The 17,701-nt window shown below is 37.6% G+C and overlaps 1 protein-coding gene across 1 annotated transcript; it reads left to right on the top strand.

The window, feature by feature from the left end:
• The first annotated feature begins 2,160 nt into the window (after positions 1-2,160).
• On the top strand, positions 2,161-16,316 carry LOC117931533 (endoribonuclease Dicer homolog 1). The gene is made up of 20 exons (XM_034852499.1): positions 2,161-3,868; positions 3,957-4,070; positions 7,494-7,704; positions 7,883-8,277; positions 8,376-8,607; positions 8,947-9,119; positions 9,232-9,354; positions 9,434-9,594; positions 9,738-9,971; positions 10,098-10,248; positions 10,331-10,513; positions 11,963-12,124; positions 12,201-12,296; positions 12,405-13,033; positions 13,419-13,519; positions 13,624-13,823; positions 13,905-14,825; positions 14,905-15,069; positions 15,194-15,567; positions 15,677-16,316. Exons 1-20 carry the CDS (start codon positions 2,750-2,752, stop codon positions 15,852-15,854), a joined length of 5,922 nt encoding a protein of 1,973 aa, XP_034708390.1. The 5' UTR covers positions 2,161-2,749; the 3' UTR covers positions 15,855-16,316.
• The last annotated feature ends 1,385 nt before the right edge of the window (positions 16,317-17,701 follow it).

The raw sequence follows: 17,701 nt of genomic DNA, 5'->3' as shown, positions 1-17,701 counted from the left end.
TGAGTTAAAGTTCAATAATTTATCCAATTTAATGTTTTTATAATATCTATTATCTTATTAAATAATATTTATTTAAAAAAATAAAAAAACATGAAATTATATTATGCCATATATTTACTTTTTTATTATCATTTTAAAATTTTATCATATTTACTATTTATATTTCTATATAAATATATAAAAAATAATTTTAAAAAAACATTACATATGGATTTTGAACAACTCAACGTACCCGAGTCTAACCCAACCAATTCCGAAAGTTATAAATGATTAGAAGTGGGATTGGATTGGATTCGGGTTTATCATCTTTAAGTTCGAGTTGAGCTTGGGTTAACCATCCTCCCGATCAACCGTTGCTTGCATGCTTTCCCTATCACTGCACAAACTGTTTATGAATTTGGGCCTGCCCAATTCTTTACACTGAGCAAATGAAACTGGGCTTTTGCCCAACTGTCAGTTCTGAAAGAGGCCACATGGCTCATTGCTCTGTTAATTTGTAACCCCATTAGTCACTTGTGACCCAATTTTGCAACCAACCCACATGGCTCATGCAATTGTATGCAACTCGTTAATGCAACCATAGTGCAAAATGTGCCCTAGAGTTCAACCATTAGTCATTGTTTAGTTTGACCATTGGTTAGCATTAATGGTATTTGTAACTGACCATTTGGTCAGTTTTGATATTTATAGCTTGGACCATTGTGGCATGTGTTGCATTTGATAGGATCTGATACTTGTAAAATTTTTAGGCTTTTGGGGCTGTAAAGTTATGAACTTTCCCCAAGTTAGGGCTTTCTTAAAGTTTGATGATATTTTTCCTTTTTCTAATTAGTGGACCCTTGGAATGATTCTCAATGGTCACATTCTCATCTTTCTTATATGAAGATGGAGTATCACCAAGGTGTTGATAAAACACTAGAGGGGTAATGCCATACTTTACCAAAAAGTGATTTGATTGATTCATCTTTTTTCAACTTATGATGTTGGAAAGTATTTGTGGATTTGCTCATACCAAAATTCTAACCACTCTACTAATTTATTTTGAACCAATAATTAAGTAAAAGATTTTGAGGATAGATCTTGTACCTCTCGGTTTTAAGAAAATACCAGAGAATGTTTGGTAAATTTTAATATTTATTATTTAATAAATCAAGTTTATTTTAAATTAAATTATGTTTAAGTTGTTGACTTAAAACTTATTACTTAATTTTTATTTTAAGTATTAAAATTGTGTGATAAAATTAATTCAAAATTTATTATAAATAATCAAATTGACATATTTATCCTCATAAATTAAAGTAATATGGTAAAAAAAGTTGAGTAATAATGGAGATTGTGGTGAAGTAACAAAATAAATGGTGAAGGTAATTAGGGCAAATGAAGATAAAAATAGTGAATGAATATGTGAATTTAAAAATTAATTAATCGTTTTTGTTTATTACTTAAAGTTGTTGTTTGATTGTAATTCATGTTGATAAATTATTTTACTAAATATATTTAATTTATTTAATAACTCAAATTAAGTTATTAAGTCACTTTAAATTATTAAGTTGGTTTATTAAACCTGAATTAATTTTTTTTTTAATGCATTATCTTTTCTTTGGTGTTAGGGTTTTAATTTAAAAAGAAAAAATCCTATTACAATTTTAAAATATATATTTTGTCAAGTTCAAGGGTTTATGAATTAGTAGTTGTGATGATTAAAAAAAATAAAATAAATTTAGGAATGACGATGAGGATATTAAAAAGAAAGCAGCATATAGCAAGAATTTGAATTTCACAACTAGCTGGTGGACGCCGGACACCAAGACATCTGATAGGATAGATATATTCACTTACAGGAATAAATCCAACGGCCCAAAACCTCCGATGTGGTTGACTTTTTTTCACTTAAAAATTAAAATACTCGACAGTGGTGTAGCCGGATTCCACGAGCGGAAAGTTGGGTCCCTCGTGTCCCAAAACTAGCCACGTGTCCCGGAACTTCCCCTTGTCCCAACAAAAGTAAAAATGCCACCAGTGCTCCCGTGACAGTGGCTTTCAAGAAAAGAAGCCATTCAGAAGTGGCCACGTACGCAAGAAGAATACCAGGTCAGGAAATATCTAGAGAAAGGAAGGAGTGATAGATACAAGGGGGCTGTCACTCTAAATCAGAAAAACAAAGGCGGTTAGGGCAAGGAGGCGAGAGCGAGCTATTCGGCAAACCCCTAAACCCTCAGAGTCACAGCGTTCTCCCCAAATCCAATATTTATCTCGCTCTCTCTCTCTCTCTTTCTTTCTCTCGCTGTCTCACGCAGACTGTGTGGAGGTGTGTAACCTTCTCGGCCCTAACAGAGAGGCACGGGAGAGAGAGGAGAGAGGCGCATAGTGGAAGAGAGAGAGCAGAATCGCGTGGATAGACCGTGGAATCTTTGAATCACACAAAGTTTGAAGACGAGACTTTTAACTTGAACTATTTGCGTGCTTCGTACGGTCTATCCTCGCCCGCCTCTGCTTCTCCCGCTTTCTGTTGAATCGCAGACCAGTTCTCCTTGCCCATCCGTCTATCTGAATCCCCTCATCATTTTTTCCAATTGTTTCTTTTCTTTTCCTTTTTGTTTTGTTTTGTCTTGTTTTATTTCACTTTTGTTTTGTTTTACAAAAGAAGGAAAGAGCAGAAAGCAGAAAGATGAAAGATCTTTATTTAATTTAGTTTGGTTTGGTTTGGTTTGGTTAGAATCGTTAGATAGATAGATAGATAGAGAGTGTAATGGAAGGTGAGATAATGAATAAGGGGGTGTCGGGGAGCGAAGCTTACTGGCTTGATGCCTGTGAGGACATTCCCTGCGACCTTGATTTCCCTGAGTTTGAAAGTAATATTGTTTCTGAATCGGCGGATGCTCCTTCCAATCCGGACGGCGTGGGTGATTTCTTTGGAGGAATTGATCGCATTCTTGACAGTATAAAAAATGGCACCGGCCTCACTCCTGTTGTTGATGAAGGCACGACTGGAATTCCTGATTGCGCCGTTTCCCAGACCTGGTTTCAGACTGAGAATGTCGCAGTTGGGGCTTCCAATTTGCAACTTCATCACTCATTTGGTGTATCTGATGTGTCCCCAAATGACACTAATGGCACTAAAAGGCGGTCTGATGATGGGTGCCAGTTTCATGAAGCTGATAATGGAAAAATGTCATTGGATGGTAAAGCAGAATCGAAATTGGTTCATTCTCCCAAGGGAAATGGAGTAAAAAAGCATGAAAATCGGCCTAATGATGCCTCAAGGGATCGGGATTTTGATGACCAAGAAAGGTATAGCAAAAGGGCTCGACTTGGTGACTCAAAGAATGATAGGCATTATTCAACCAGAGGGCAATATCAACCCAGGGAAAGGTCCTCTTGCAGGAAGAGAAGTCGCAATTGGGAGGAGTTTGATCGGAGAGATGGGGATCAAATTAGGAGAAAAGAACATTACGGTAGCAGGAGGGAAAGTAGAGACAGGGAGTGGAGGGACAGAGAAGCCAAGGGTTATTGGGAGAGGGATCGGTTAGGGTCTAAAGAGATGATTTTTCACCTGGGTTCTTGGGAAGCTGAAAGGAATAGAGAAGGCAAGATGGGAACGGAGAAAAACCAGGAATGCAATGGAAGTGTGACAGAGAGGAGACTCGAGGAGCCTAAGGAGAAACTTCCTGAAGAGCAAGCCCGACAGTATCAACTGGATGTTCTTGAACAAGCAAAGAAGAGAAATACAATAGCTTTTCTTGAGACAGGGGCCGGGAAAACGCTTATTGCTGTCCTTCTCATCAGAAGTGTTTTCAATGATTTGCAAGGACAAAACAAGAAATTGCTTGCTGTCTTTTTGGTACCAAAAGTTCCACTTGTTTATCAGGTAATATAATCTGGAAATCTATGCAGATTTGAAACTACATGCATCAACTGCAAAAAGTTGATATATTTGTGTTCTTATTCAATTTCAGCAAGCAGAAGTTATTCGTGAGCGAACTGGTTACCAGGTGGGTCATTACTGTGGTGAAATGGGTCAAGATTTCTGGGATGCTCGAAGGTGGCAGCGCGAGTTTGAAACAAAACATGTACATACCTTTCACAATTTCATTTACATTTTCTTTATAGGCAAAATGAGAAAATATGTTACTAGCATCAGAAAAGAGACACACCAAATTATGTATGATGTATAGATATAGTGCCAACAGGCAAGCAAAAAGGAAAATAGAGAACAAAAACCAACCTTCCTCCCTCTAATTAGAATTCAGCGAACCTACACAGCCAATCATGGCCATAGAACGATCATCTGTGTATGCGATAGTCCAATCCAAAAAGATAAACATGAAGGAAGATTTGATTGTTTGATCTAATTGTCCTGCATCGTCAAATGACCTCTTATTTCTTACCTTCCATAATGTCTAAAACAAACACAAAGGGTCGTCTCTCTAAGCTTTCTACTGGTTCTTCCTTTCAAAGGAACCATACCGACTTAGAAAATTAAAAATGCATTATTCAGGTCACTCTAGACAGAGAAAAAACTAGGTGCACGGGATTCTCACTTTGAAACAATGAAGGAGCTTGTGATTAACTGGCTCATCTTCCCTTTTACACATGTAACATCTATTTAGTATAATTAATCCTCTTCTTCTGAGCTAATTAGACATAGAATCCTTCTCCAAGCAAAAAAATCCACTTTCATTTGCACTCATGGGTTTCAAACTATGCTTGTAGTTTAAGACTTTCTTCTTTCTTGGGTTAGGGAAGTATTGAAGGATTTGACAAAGAAGTTGTTATAATTGGTTCCTTCAAAGCTAATCTATCCTCCTCATCACTTCTAATTGAGCTCAATTGCAATCTTCAAAAGAAAAAAAAAAGGTCTCCACTCCTTCCAATTCCCAGTAATGGAGCTGTCCATAAAAGTTGGGACTCCACCCTCACATCCCCCTAATCTGTTCCCACATCTTTGTTATCCAAAAAACAGCTATAGAAACTGACACTAGGAAAGACTCTTCCTGGTGTATTTTTGGGTACTAATCCTAGGTTTTAAAGAGTACTACTCTTTCCATGTAATTCTAGTAGTTTTGTCATTAGCATTTAATCTTCATGCTTAATGATTCCTAATTTAATGTAGTCCCCACCAATGGCAACTTTTTAAGTCACTTCATATGTTCATTTTTCACAACTACTGAAAAGAATTTGTATTTGTAACGGTCTTCCTTAGCCCTTCAGTAACTTTGCAGGTCTTTACTATGTCTCTAGCATCTGAACAGTTCTTCATTAAGTTCTATGTATAGCCACTGAAATTGGACTTGAAAGCTGTATGTTCATTGATAGTATGTCGCAAAAGCAAACGACATTTAATGCAGAATATTCAAAATGATAACTTTTTTCTTGCCCTTCCTTTGTTTCCTTTGATATCTGTGGTTGTCAATTCTTGTTGCCTACTCACCAATTATTTTCAGATGCACAAAAATGTGTAATGCAATAGTGCTAAGTCTCCATTTCTAAAGCTTCACTTAGATTAAGGCGTTGTAACTAGTACCTAGTCCAAGATTATAATCCACCTATAGGTTTTTGCTCTTTTTTTTTTTTTGATCAGAAACCAAAGATGTATTAATTAAAGATAATAAAACATAAGAAGGATGATAAATCCTCCCCATGAAATACAAACCTGATCAGAACACCCATGAAAACACCCATAGGTTATTTTGATGTCATGATTAAAATGATAACCTTGATATATTAAGTTTTTCAGAAATTTTCTTTTTCTATAGCCACATTTGAACTAAACATAGGAGCATATATCTGCAAATGTGATTAATACTGAAGCCTAAAATTTGCCAGGCTTTCCCATGATTTTTTCTACTTTTATTTTCAGTTTTCTTTTTTGCTAGGTGAATGTAGGATGTATATATTTTGCACCAATTAAACACAGTAGATGCATAGGTGTGCCCAAACAAGAAAAGTGCAAAGAGAAGAAAAAATTGGGCTATACATTGAAACCTAATCTATTACTAAAATCTGACATAGAGAGATCAGGCCCCTAAGAGATCCAAGACCAACCTCAATGGTTCTCAAGAAAAAATCTTTCAATGACACTGTTCCTCTTCTCTAAAAAAATCTACCATTATGCACTCTCTAGAAGTAGGTGAGATGCTTGACTAATTGTAACTTCTATTGTTGATTGAGCAGCACATTCTTTTATTTATCTAAAAAAAAAAAAGAATTCGGTTCACAGATCCCTCTTTTCCTTGCACAGGCATCAATATTTACTAAAATCCATTTACAAGCGCTTTTAATATATTCTCCTTTTTTACTAATATTAAAAAAAAAAAAACAATATTTACCAAAAGCCAACCTTTTGTCATGAGTTGATCAATTGTATCTTTCCCCCTATGGTCTCCCACAAAAAAAAAAGAGAAAAAGCTCTAGATGGAACTCCTGTAACTCAAACTTCCTTGGCAGGAGATTTCATTGAACTCATCAAATCTAAGGAGTAGAAAGATTTAATAGAAAAACCTCCGTTCTTTCCCCCTTTCCACACAAAGGTGTCCTTCCCCTTTGAATGAATGCACTCAAGCAAGCTAGCCACTAGACTCAACTCCCAATCATGGAATGACCTTTGAAAGCAAGGGCTCGAATGACATCTCCCCTCCACCCTTGATACTCATGCCTTTCAATCTGACGCAGTTTTGGATATGGGTAGCCTTCTTTCAAAGAGTATTTCCTACAGCATCTTTCTAACCACAAGTTGGCCATTAGCTTGTTTCAGACTGAGATATGTCCTAGGTTACAGTTCTTCCCATCTGCATCTTATAGCTTTCCAAAGACCCACACCATAAGCCTCATAGACCTATTTGGATCCATCTCCCAAAATTTACTGGAGGTAACCCTCTTCCAAAGACAATTATGCTCCCTCCCTTGATTGGCACCTCCTAGATTACATAAACTTATTCACCTTTCTGATGTTGAAATGTAGTTTCTTGAGTAACAGACATTACTTTTAATCTCCCTTTTCTTTATTCATTAGATGAAAAAACATAGTGCACCAATAAGGAGGCTGAATCAAATCTTCCATGGGAATCTGAAGGGTTTTGCCTTGAATAAAATCCATGCATCAATTTCTAGTCAAGCATATGCATGGTCAATGCTAGTCTAGCCACCTGATTTTCCATTTTACATGTCACTTGTAATCAATATAATAGTCTCTTATCATTCATGAGCTTTTGAGGTTGCTGTGTTCGAAGCTTCACATTGGAGTCCTATCATCTTTATCTCTAGGTATGCCAATTGTTTAATGCTCAGATGAGATCTTAGCATTCATGTTTATGGGTTTAAGCGTTTAATTAGAGGAAAATTAGGTTATACTCCTAAATTGTGATACAAATGTTGGTGCATTCAATACTGCAAAGTTGATACATAATTATTTAAAACCATTGTTATTATTTGACGTAAGTTGTGTAGTGCTTGCTCATTTCTGAACTTACTGCTGCTACTGTATCTCACTGCAGGTTTTAGTGATGACAGCTCAAATTCTGCTGAACATTCTGAGGCATAGCATAATAAAAATGGAAGCGATTAATCTTCTCATTCTGGATGAGTGTCATCATGCAGTGAAGAAACATCCTTATTCCTTAGTGATGTCGGAGTTCTATCATACAACTCCGAAGGAGAAGAGGCCATCTGTTTTTGGGATGACTGCTTCTCCTGTTAACTTGAAAGGTATATGTCCTATTTGCAGTAACAAGAATATCAGTTGCAGGCATTTTTGTTTCAGTTGAAACTAATGGCTTCCCTGAAAAGAGCATCTCAACAATCGCTTCCTTCTTATATAAAGTTTAAGTTACATTATACTGTTGCTGCATCCCCTTTTTCAATTTTTATTTTATTTTTTATGCAGGTGTTTCCAGCCAAGTGGATTGTGCAATAAAGATTCGTAATCTTGAAAGCAAACTAGATTCCATAGTTTGTACAATAAAAGACCGCAAAGAGTTGGAAAAACATGTGCCAATGCCCTCAGAAATTGTGGTTGAGTATGACAAAGCTGCCACCTTGTGGTCCCTTCATGAACAAATAAAACAAATGGAACTAGCAGTTGAGGAAGCTGCTCAATCTAGTTCTAGGAGAAGTAAATGGCAATTTATGGGAGCCAGAGATGCTGGGGCAAAGGAAGAGCTGCGCCAAGTTTATGGTGTTTCTGAAAGAACCGAGAGTGATGGGGCTGCTAATTTGATTCAAAAGTTGAGGGCCATTAACTATGCACTTGGTGAACTGGGACAGTGGTGTGCGTTCAAGGTAATGTACACTAATTTATAGCAACTTGCAATAATTGTTTCACTTGTCAAACATATAATTTTTGGTGGAATGATTTGCTCAGTCCATTTCTTGTGCAGGTTGCTCACTCTTTCTTGACAGCTTTACAAAATGATGAGAGGGCAAACTACCAGCTTGATGTCAAGTTTCAAGAATCCTACTTGAATAAAGTTGTATCTCTCTTACAATGCCAATTATCAGAGGGAGCTGTTTCTGACAAGGATAAAAAAGTAGTGGACACTGAGACTAGTGTTAGTGTGGATGGGAGTGCTATTGAAGAGATTGAGGAGGGAGAGCTGCCTAACAGTCATGGTGAGTACTGGTTGATGATCCTTGATAATAATTTAGAATTAGGTAATTCCAGCTATTTGGCTAGCTGAACTATGCTGATATAGACCTGACAATTTGTTCATGCTTGGACAAATTATGCAATTGGATTTTGTCATTTTTATAAAGGTGAATGTATGATAATTTCATCAAGCAAGCTTACCTGTGTCAAACATATCTTTCTTTCCCTTATTTTCTTGAAATTTGTGATAGATCATGATATTATGATGAATGGTATTTTGATTCCTAATTTTGCTTATTAAAAAAAGGAAAAAGAAAATAATAGCTTGATTCCTTGTACTCTTTTTTCCTTGCATGTAATAGTTGTCTCTGGTGGAGAGCATGTGGATGTAATAATAGGGGCTGCCGTGGCAGATGGAAAAGTGACTCCAAAAGTGCAGTCACTGGTTAAAATACTTCTGAAGTATCAACAGACAGAGGATTTCCGTGCAATCATCTTTGTTGAGCGAGTGGTGGCTGCATTGGTTCTTCCTAAGGTTGAATATATATTGCAGCACCTTATAATGCATATTGTTTTCTCCAGGGCTTTTTTCAGTCAGTTTTCCTTGCAAGTTGCTCATGGTACCATGTTATGTTCTGCCACTGCAGGTTTTTGTAGAGCTTCCTTCTCTAAGTTTTATTAAGTGTGCTAGCCTGATTGGGCACAATAACAGTCAGGAAATGAGGACTTGCCAGATGCAGGACACGATTGCCAAATTCCGAGATGGACGTGTATGTCTAAATTTTATGCTTGCTTACAATTTTTAAGGTGCTGCAATTGTCATGTTAATTGATTTCATTGTATTTGTAGGTGACATTATTAGTTGCCACTAGTGTTGCCGAGGAAGGACTTGATATTCGGCAATGCAATGTTGTTATTCGATTTGACCTTGCAAAAACTGTCTTAGCATACATCCAATCTAGGGGCCGTGCAAGAAAGCCTGGGTCTGATTACATCTTGATGGTTGAGAGGTATTTGCGTCGGCTGTCATTTCTTTGCATTAGCTTTTTTTTTTTCATGAGATCTTTGCATTTGTTTTTATTGTGCTGGTATGTTGTAGGATTTTTCCCCGAACTAATTGTGGATTTTTCAATTACTCCAATTTTTGCTCCAGGGGAAATTTGTCACATGGAGCATTTTTGAGGAATGCTAGGAATAGTGAGGAGACCTTGCGAAAGGAGGCAATTGAGAGAACCGACCTTAGTCATCTTAAGGGTACATCAAGGTTAATTTCAGTGGATACAACACCAGGTACTGTCTACCAGGTGGAGTCCACTGGTGCTATTGTGAGTTTAAATTCTGCTGTTGGACTTATCCATTTCTATTGCTCTCAGCTACCCAGTGACAGGTACAGTTTCTACCACTTTTCATTTGGCTGATTTGTTTTAAATAAATTTAGTTTATTTATTATTTATAGTTTCAGTTGTTAGTGATGATTCATTTCCAACTCAATCTTCTTCTATCCGTTATCCAGGTATTCAATACTTCGTCCTGAGTTTATTATGGAGCGGCATGAGAAACCAGGAGGTCCTACTGAATATTCATGCAAGCTTCAACTGCCCTGTAATGCACCATTTGAAAAACTTGAGGGTCCAGTATGCAGTTCAATGCGCCTTGCACAACAGGCATGCTAGCATCATGTTGTCAGATTTGTGCCTGCTTCTTGTAATGTTCATTCAAGGGTAACTTCTTGCTTTTACTTTGCAGGCTGTTTGTTTGGCTGCTTGTAAGAAGCTTCATGAGATGGGGGCATTTACTGACATGCTCTTGCCAGACAAGGGAAGTGGGGAAGAAGGAGAAAAGGTTGACCAGAATGATGAAGGAGATCCACTTCCTGGGACTGCTAGGCATAGGGAGTTCTATCCTGAAGGTGTGGCTAATGTTCTCCAGGTTAGTTCATCCAGTATTTATGATGGCCTTTTTTAACTAGCAATATTTCACATATCAGCAAAGATAACCTTGTTGACAATTAATCTTGATTCAATTTGTAATGTGTGCCATGTGGCTCATTGAACTTGTGATCTGACCAGACACCAATGATGACTAGTCACCGTGAGGGATGGTTCTCTCTCGTTATTTTTTATTATTATTTCCCCCTTTATGGGGTTGAGTGTTGTAGAATTGGGTGTTTAGTTTGGTACTTTGACTAGACTATAGGTGGGTATCAGTGGGGCTTGTAGACTCATGATGCTGAACAACACATTCTAAAATGAAAGTGCACACTAGAAAGTGCATTGAAAGGTATTTGCTCCCTTCTTAGTTCTAACTAACAGCACAGCTATGTGCTGGCACCCAATTAGTAGCGCTGGCACGTCATCCTAGACCATATGATGCAAGGGGTTATGCCACCTTCTTGTGAATGCCCTGGGCTTCTTCAGATGCACAAGATGGTGGAAGCCCATTATGATGGTGGATTCCAAGGAAAGCGTTCCTTGAAGATTCCCTGGGAGTGCACGAGGCATAATACACTGATCAAGTTGTCTGCCTAAGATGGGATGAGGGCTGAGGTCTGAATGAGTTCAAATGAACTCAATGTGCCTTGGTGGTGAAACCAACATCCTAGGTTTATCACAGTTGTTTAAGGTTCTTGGCTTGGTGAGTAAAGATGGAGACTCCCCAAGGTGGGCACAGATGTTTTATTCTTGACATGTGCCACACCTGCATTGAACAGATCAAGAGGTAAAGGAAACCTGCCTCTATCTTAGGACAGTTGTCAGCCCTATCTGTGACTGCCATAAAGGTCAATTTTTTTATATTATTTCCTACCAAACCTGCAAATCTCAGCACCTGGATGTTGAGGCCTCTACGAGGGAAGCCTTTTTATTGGCTTTAGTCTGTGATTCAGTTGGTTTGCATTCTTTGAACCTTATGTAAGGCCCAAATGGCTTCAGTTTTAGGGGGTCCAGATCCATAAAGTTGTGGCCTGAGTTTGGGACTACTCACATGAGATTCAAAGACTTGGGAATCTTCAAAACCTGTGAGATTTCAATTCATTTTTAATCCACAGATTCCGTGTAATTAATTTCCTTTTACACCACAAACATCCGGTGGTTTTCATGAAAAAATGAGGACTAAAAAATTAATACCAGGTCTTTAGGGCTGTCATCTGTAAGGTTGTAGCTTTAATGTTTCCCATTGATGAGATATTGATGGCTCATGAGATACTTTCAACTGAGGAGATTTTGTTTTGTTTTGTTCTTTTTTTTTTTTTTTTCCCCGTTTTCTTTTTTTAATATTATTACTAGGTATGAGTTACTTTGACCTTTTTGAGGATTTCTTATCTTTCAAGGTGTTATCTGGGTCGAAAAGCCCTCAGTTAAGCTCTCTTTGATCTTGCAGGGAGAATGGATTTTATTGGGGAAGGATGGTTGCAACAGCTCCAGATTGGTTCATTTGTATATGTATGCAGTTAAATGTGTAAATTTCGGCTCCTCAAAAGATCCATTCTTAACTCAAGTTTCAGATTTTGTAGTACTTTTCGGCAATGAGCTGGATGCAGAGGTTTGATCACTTGTTTTCTGTTCTAGTATTAGTACATTTGATAAGATGGTTCAATAACCCCACATATTATGAATAGGTGTTATCGATCTCGATGGATCTCTTTATTGCTCGAACCATGGTAACAAAGGCATCTCTTGTCTTCTGGGGACCAATAGATATTACAGAGGGTCAGGTTGGTTTGCTTTTTTCCGCACTAAGTACTATCAAAATGACAAACATCTCTTACTAGATTTTCACCAATGCTGCTTGAATAAACCTCTTAAATTCTGCTTGCATGCAGTTGGCATCCCTTAAGAGTTTTCATGTAAGATTGATGAGCATTGTACTGGATGTGGATGTTGAGCCTTCCACCACTCCATGGGATCCAGCAAAAGCATATTTGTTTGTCCCTGTGGTTGGCGATAAGTCTGAAGATCCTATAAGACAAATTGATTGGGATCTTGTTGAAAGAATAATCAGGACAGATGGATGGAGCAATCCCCTTCAAAGAGCTCGGCCAGATGTTTACCTTGGCACAAATGAGCGGACACTAGGTGGAGACCGAAGGGAGTATGGTTTTGGAAAATTGCGACATGGCATGGCTTTTGGACAGAAGTCTCATCCCACCTATGGTATCAGAGGAGCTGTAGCTCAGTATGATGTCGTGAGAGCTTCTGGATTGGTTCCAAATCGGGAAACCATTGAAATGATGAAGGGTGAGGATTTGACCAAAGGCAAGCTGATGATGGCTGGTACTCAGACCAGTGCAGAAGATCTGGTGGGGCGAATTGTAACGGCTGCACACTCAGGAAAGAGGTTTTATGTGGATTCTGTACGGTATGATATGACAGCAGAGAACTCATTCCCGAGGAAAGAAGGTTATCTTGGTCCTTTGGAGTACAGCTCATATGCTGACTACTATAGGCAGAAGTATGTTTCACATCACCATCTTTAATTATTTAATCCTTTTTTGGATGGTTTTATTTCTTTTTCCTGATTTCTTGAGTGAAAGGAAATAAGATCTTAGCTTACCTTTTTTTTTTTCCAATGCCTAGAAATATCTTGGTTCTAATGCAAGGACTGTTAGCCACAATGCACCTCTGATGTTGTGCCTGAAGAAGAGGAAAGCTGTCATCAGTCTATTAAGGGAAGATTAACTACTGTTTATGTGAAACATTCAGGCTTATCAACACCAGGTTACATACATTTCCATGACAGTAGTTTATGAATCCTAATAGATTGGATAAGCTTTTCTTTCTTCCTGCACAACAAAGGGTGCTTCTGGCTGTTGGTTTTGTCTGTATATTACTAACAGATACGGTGTCGAATTGATTTATAAGCAACAACCTCTGATAAGAGGACGGGGTGTTTCATACTGTAAGAATCTCCTGTCCCCTCGGTTTGAACACTCAGAAGGTATGCAGTATGCTTTTGTCTTGTAAAATTATTCCTGCCTTTCAAGTTTGCTTCCCATCTTTTTCAGCCTCTGGAATTTGATTAGGCAAGTTGTAATTGTGTAGCACATGAAGGCGAATCTGATGAGACTCTTGACAAAACATACTATGTATTCCTCCCACCTGAGCTGTGTTTTGTACATCCACTTCCTGGATCACTTGTTCGAAGTGCCCAGAGATTGCCCTCAATAATGAGGAGGGTTGAAAGTATGCTGCTTGCGGTCCAGCTAAAAGATGTAATTAATTATCCTGTTCCTGCTGCAAAGGTATTGGCATACTTTTTTACATATGGTTTATTCTATGTGGTAGTTGTTTGGTTATTCATTGAAGTTTTCCTCTATTTACAGATCTTGGAAGCCTTGACTGCTGCTTCATGTCAAGAGACATTCTGCTATGAAAGAGCAGAACTTCTGGGAGATGCTTACCTGAAGTGGGTTGTTAGTCGATTTCTATTTCTTAAGTACCCCCAGAAACACGAGGGACAGCTCACTAGGATGCGACAACAAATGGTGAGTAATATGGTCCTTTATCAGTCTGCATTGTGTAAAGGACTTCAATCATACATCCAAGCAGATCGCTTTGCTCCATCTAGATGGGCTGCTCCTGGGGTGCTTCCTGTCTTTGATGAAGATACCAAAGAGACAGAATCATCCTTATTTGACCATGAAAGACCATTTTCTGAGACTGCACCAGGCAATGATCGTCATGGTGATGGATATGATGATGATGAAATGGAAGATGGTGAGCTTGAGAGTGATTCAAGTTCTTATAGGGTCCTCTCTAGCAAGACACTTGCAGATGTAGTTGAAGCTCTGATTGGAGTTTATTATGTTGAAGGTGGGAAGAATGCTGCTAACCACCTCATGAAATGGATTGGGATCCAAGTAGAGTTTGATCCTGAGGATATAGTGTGCGCAACTGGGCCATGCAATGTTCCAGAGAGCATACTCAGGAGTGTTAACTTTGATACTTTAGAAGGTGCCTTAAACATTAAGTTTAACAACAGAGGCCTGTTAATAGAAGCCATTACTCATGCTTCACGGCCATCTTCTGGAGTCTCCTGTTATCAGCGGTTGGAGTTTGTTGGAGATGCAGTCTTGGATCATCTCATTACAAGGCACTTGTTCTTCACATACACAGACCTGCCCCCAGGCCGGTTGACCGACTTGCGGGCTGCTGCCGTAAACAATGAAAACTTTGCTCGTGTCGCAGTTAAACATAAGCTCCACATTCACCTTCGGCATGGGTCGAGTGCCCTTGAAAAACAGGTTGGTATCTTCTTCCTTCTTTTTTATTATATATCTCTGGATATGGAGGCTAAATGCTTATGGAGGCTTTCAATTTCAGATTCGGGACTTTGTGAAGGAAGTTCAAGATGAATTATCAAAACCAGGGTTCAACTCCTTTGGTTTGGGAGATTGCAAAGCTCCAAAAGTTCTTGGTGATATTGTTGAATCTATCGCTGGTGCTATTTTCCTCGACAGTGGACGCGATACTGCTGTGGTCTGGAAGGTTAGTTTCAGTATAAGGACCTAGTTCTTTTTCTCCTTTTTCCTTGAATACACTTGGGGTTGTGGGGGGTTTTTGAATGGGGAGATAGAGACTCATATTTCTGACCTTGCAATTTCACTTCCAGGTTTTCCAACCTTTGTTGCATCCAATGGTTACTCCAGAAACACTCCCAATGCATCCTGTGAGGGAGCTGCAAGAAAGATGCCAACAACAGGCTGAGGGCTTGGAGTACAAAGCCACTCGAAGTGGCAATTTGGCTACTGTTGAAGTATTCATTGATGGTGTCCAGATTGGGATTGCTCAGAATCCACAGAAGAAGATGGCACAGAAACTAGCTGCTAGAAATGCTCTTGTTGTTTTAAAAGAAAGGGAAACAGCTGAAGCTAAGGAGGGTGATGATGAGAATGGGAAGAAAAAGAAGAATGGTAGCCAAACATTTACAAGACAAACATTGAACGATATCTGCTTGCGAAGAAATTGGCCCATGCCAGTCTACCGGTAAGAAATTAAACACAAACTTTGTATTTTTTCGGCTTATATACAAAAAAAAAAAAAAAGAAAGAAAATAGTAACAATTACGTGAATTGATAATCCCATAACTTTGAAGGTGTGTGAATGAGGGCGGTCCTGCACATGCCAAGAGATTTACATTTGCTGTGAGGGTGAATACAAATGATAAGGGATGGACGGATGAATGCATAGGAGAGCCAATGCCCAGTGTGAAGAAGGCCAAGGACTCTGCTGCGGTTCTGCTTTTGGAACTTCTAAATAAATGGTACACCTGATTTCGTTTAGGATCGAGAATCAGTTCTCCTTGTAACTGGATGAAGCTGCTCTGCATGTAACTTTATGCTGTTTCTCCTAGGAACTGTTTTTTTTTTTTTTCTTCTAATTATCAGAAACAAACAAAATATGTATTAATTATAAATAAAAGTTTATGAGAAGGACTAAGAGTCTTTCTCACAATTACAAAAACCTGATAAAATAATGGAGACTTGTACAAAATAGGTTTAGCCCACGTAAGAATATACAAAGATGGTATCTCCTCAAACCCAAACAAGGCTCCTCTTGTTATTTGAGCCTTTTTTTATACACATCAAATGTTAGTTGGGCTCAATGGCATTGAGGGGAATGCTTTACGAAGAGTTGGTATAAGATACCTAGAAAGAGGAATAGAAGTTATGTAAATCTCACATTCTTTTATGACCTTCACTTGTCCTCAAATATCTTAGCATTTTTTCTTTTGATACACAATCTAAATCATTGTGAAATAAGAGATCTGTTGTGTGTAGCCTTAAAATTAATCCGTCTTGGTTTGTTTGAATAGATTGTTGTAATATCAAAATTATTAAGCAATATAAAAAGAGATGGTCAATCATTTCTTCACTTTTCATGTATAGAATGCATCAATTAAGGCCAAGAGCTTTGTAAGGTCTTTTCAACTTTTACATGTCATTGATGTTTTACCTTCTTGTGTGTCATTAGCCGAGACATTGACCTTAGATGAGATCTTAAATTTCTATAAAAATTTGTTTGGGAACAAAAGAATTGAATTTGATAAATTGGATATGGTCATGAAGAATGATTTTATTGAGAATAAGTTTGAAGAGGATGATAACTAGACTTTTGCATTTTGGATGAATGAAAATAAGTATATATGAGTAAAAAGGGACATGAATCTTTTATTGTCCTTAATATCCAAATCAGTGAGGTTACAACTTGCGACAAAAATTAAGATTCCAAGGAAAAAAAAAAAAAAAAGTTATCAAAGATAGTTGATATGGTAAGACTTTTAAGCGTGACAATTCTATGAAGACTTAGAAATTGAGAGCACTCATCACAATTTTTCTCAAAAACAAATTCTCACCCTCATCATCTTTTGTAAAGTGTCTAGAAATTTTTTGAAAAACCTATACAATAGCCTTTAAAGGGCATTTGATGTGGCTATCTAAATGAAATGTTAAAGTTTCATCTATTAGGATGTATCCTGATGTATCCCTTAAATGCTCAAAATAACTTGATGCCAAAATGGAAAACTTTGACTAATGAACTTCTAAACTTCTAAAGATACTTCCCTAAGAGAACACGATTCCTCATAGAAATCTTCTAAAATCTTAAACATCCACATATTTTAATAAGTCATAATTGATAAAATGATATTTTTTCCTTAACCCTGACCTAAGAAAAACTTCTTGCAATTTCTCAACCTCGAATCTTTTGTAACATTACTTATGTTGAAATCTTGCAAAGAGATAAAAATTAGTTAGGAGTGTGAAACAAGTATAACTAAATTAGAACTATATCACCTAATGACAGTTTTTTTTTTTCATCCATTCAATATTCTTGAAATTTTATCAATAAGCATATTAGATGTTCTCATTTCAATTATGGTATGATTCTCATGGATCTCTCACTCACTATTTACGCCTTGCAAGTAACATGCACCCTTCTTATTTTGTAAGGAGGAACAAACATGTAATTATTTTTAAAAATATACAATTGCAAAGTCTCTCTACATCTTTACCCTTGTTTTCTATCAATATATTTAGTTTGTACACCTCTAATCGAATCAATAGGTTGGGAGCAAATTGATGTCTTTTTCCTAGACCATTCAACCGCCCTATTAATAGAC

Source organism: Vitis riparia, chromosome 15, assembly GCF_004353265.1.
Source record: "Vitis riparia cultivar Riparia Gloire de Montpellier isolate 1030 chromosome 15, EGFV_Vit.rip_1.0, whole genome shotgun sequence".
Taxonomy (NCBI): Eukaryota; Viridiplantae; Streptophyta; class Magnoliopsida; order Vitales; family Vitaceae; genus Vitis; species Vitis riparia.
The sequence above is the reverse complement of the archived record's forward strand: the minus strand, read 5'-3'. Positions and strand labels throughout refer to the sequence as shown.

Bases quoted from the DNA above. Each gene is read 5' to 3' on its own strand.
- LOC117931533 (XM_034852499.1), top strand. From the start codon at position 2,750: ATGGAAGGTGAGATAATGAATAAGGGGGTGTCGGGGAGCGAAGCTTAC. The intron at 3,869-3,956 runs GTAATATAATCT...ATTCAATTTCAG, and splicing joins AAGTTCCACTTGTTTATCAG to CAAGCAGAAGTTATTCGTGA. The intron at 10,514-11,962 runs GTTAGTTCATCC...TTGATCTTGCAG, and splicing joins GTGTGGCTAATGTTCTCCAG to GGAGAATGGATTTTATTGGG.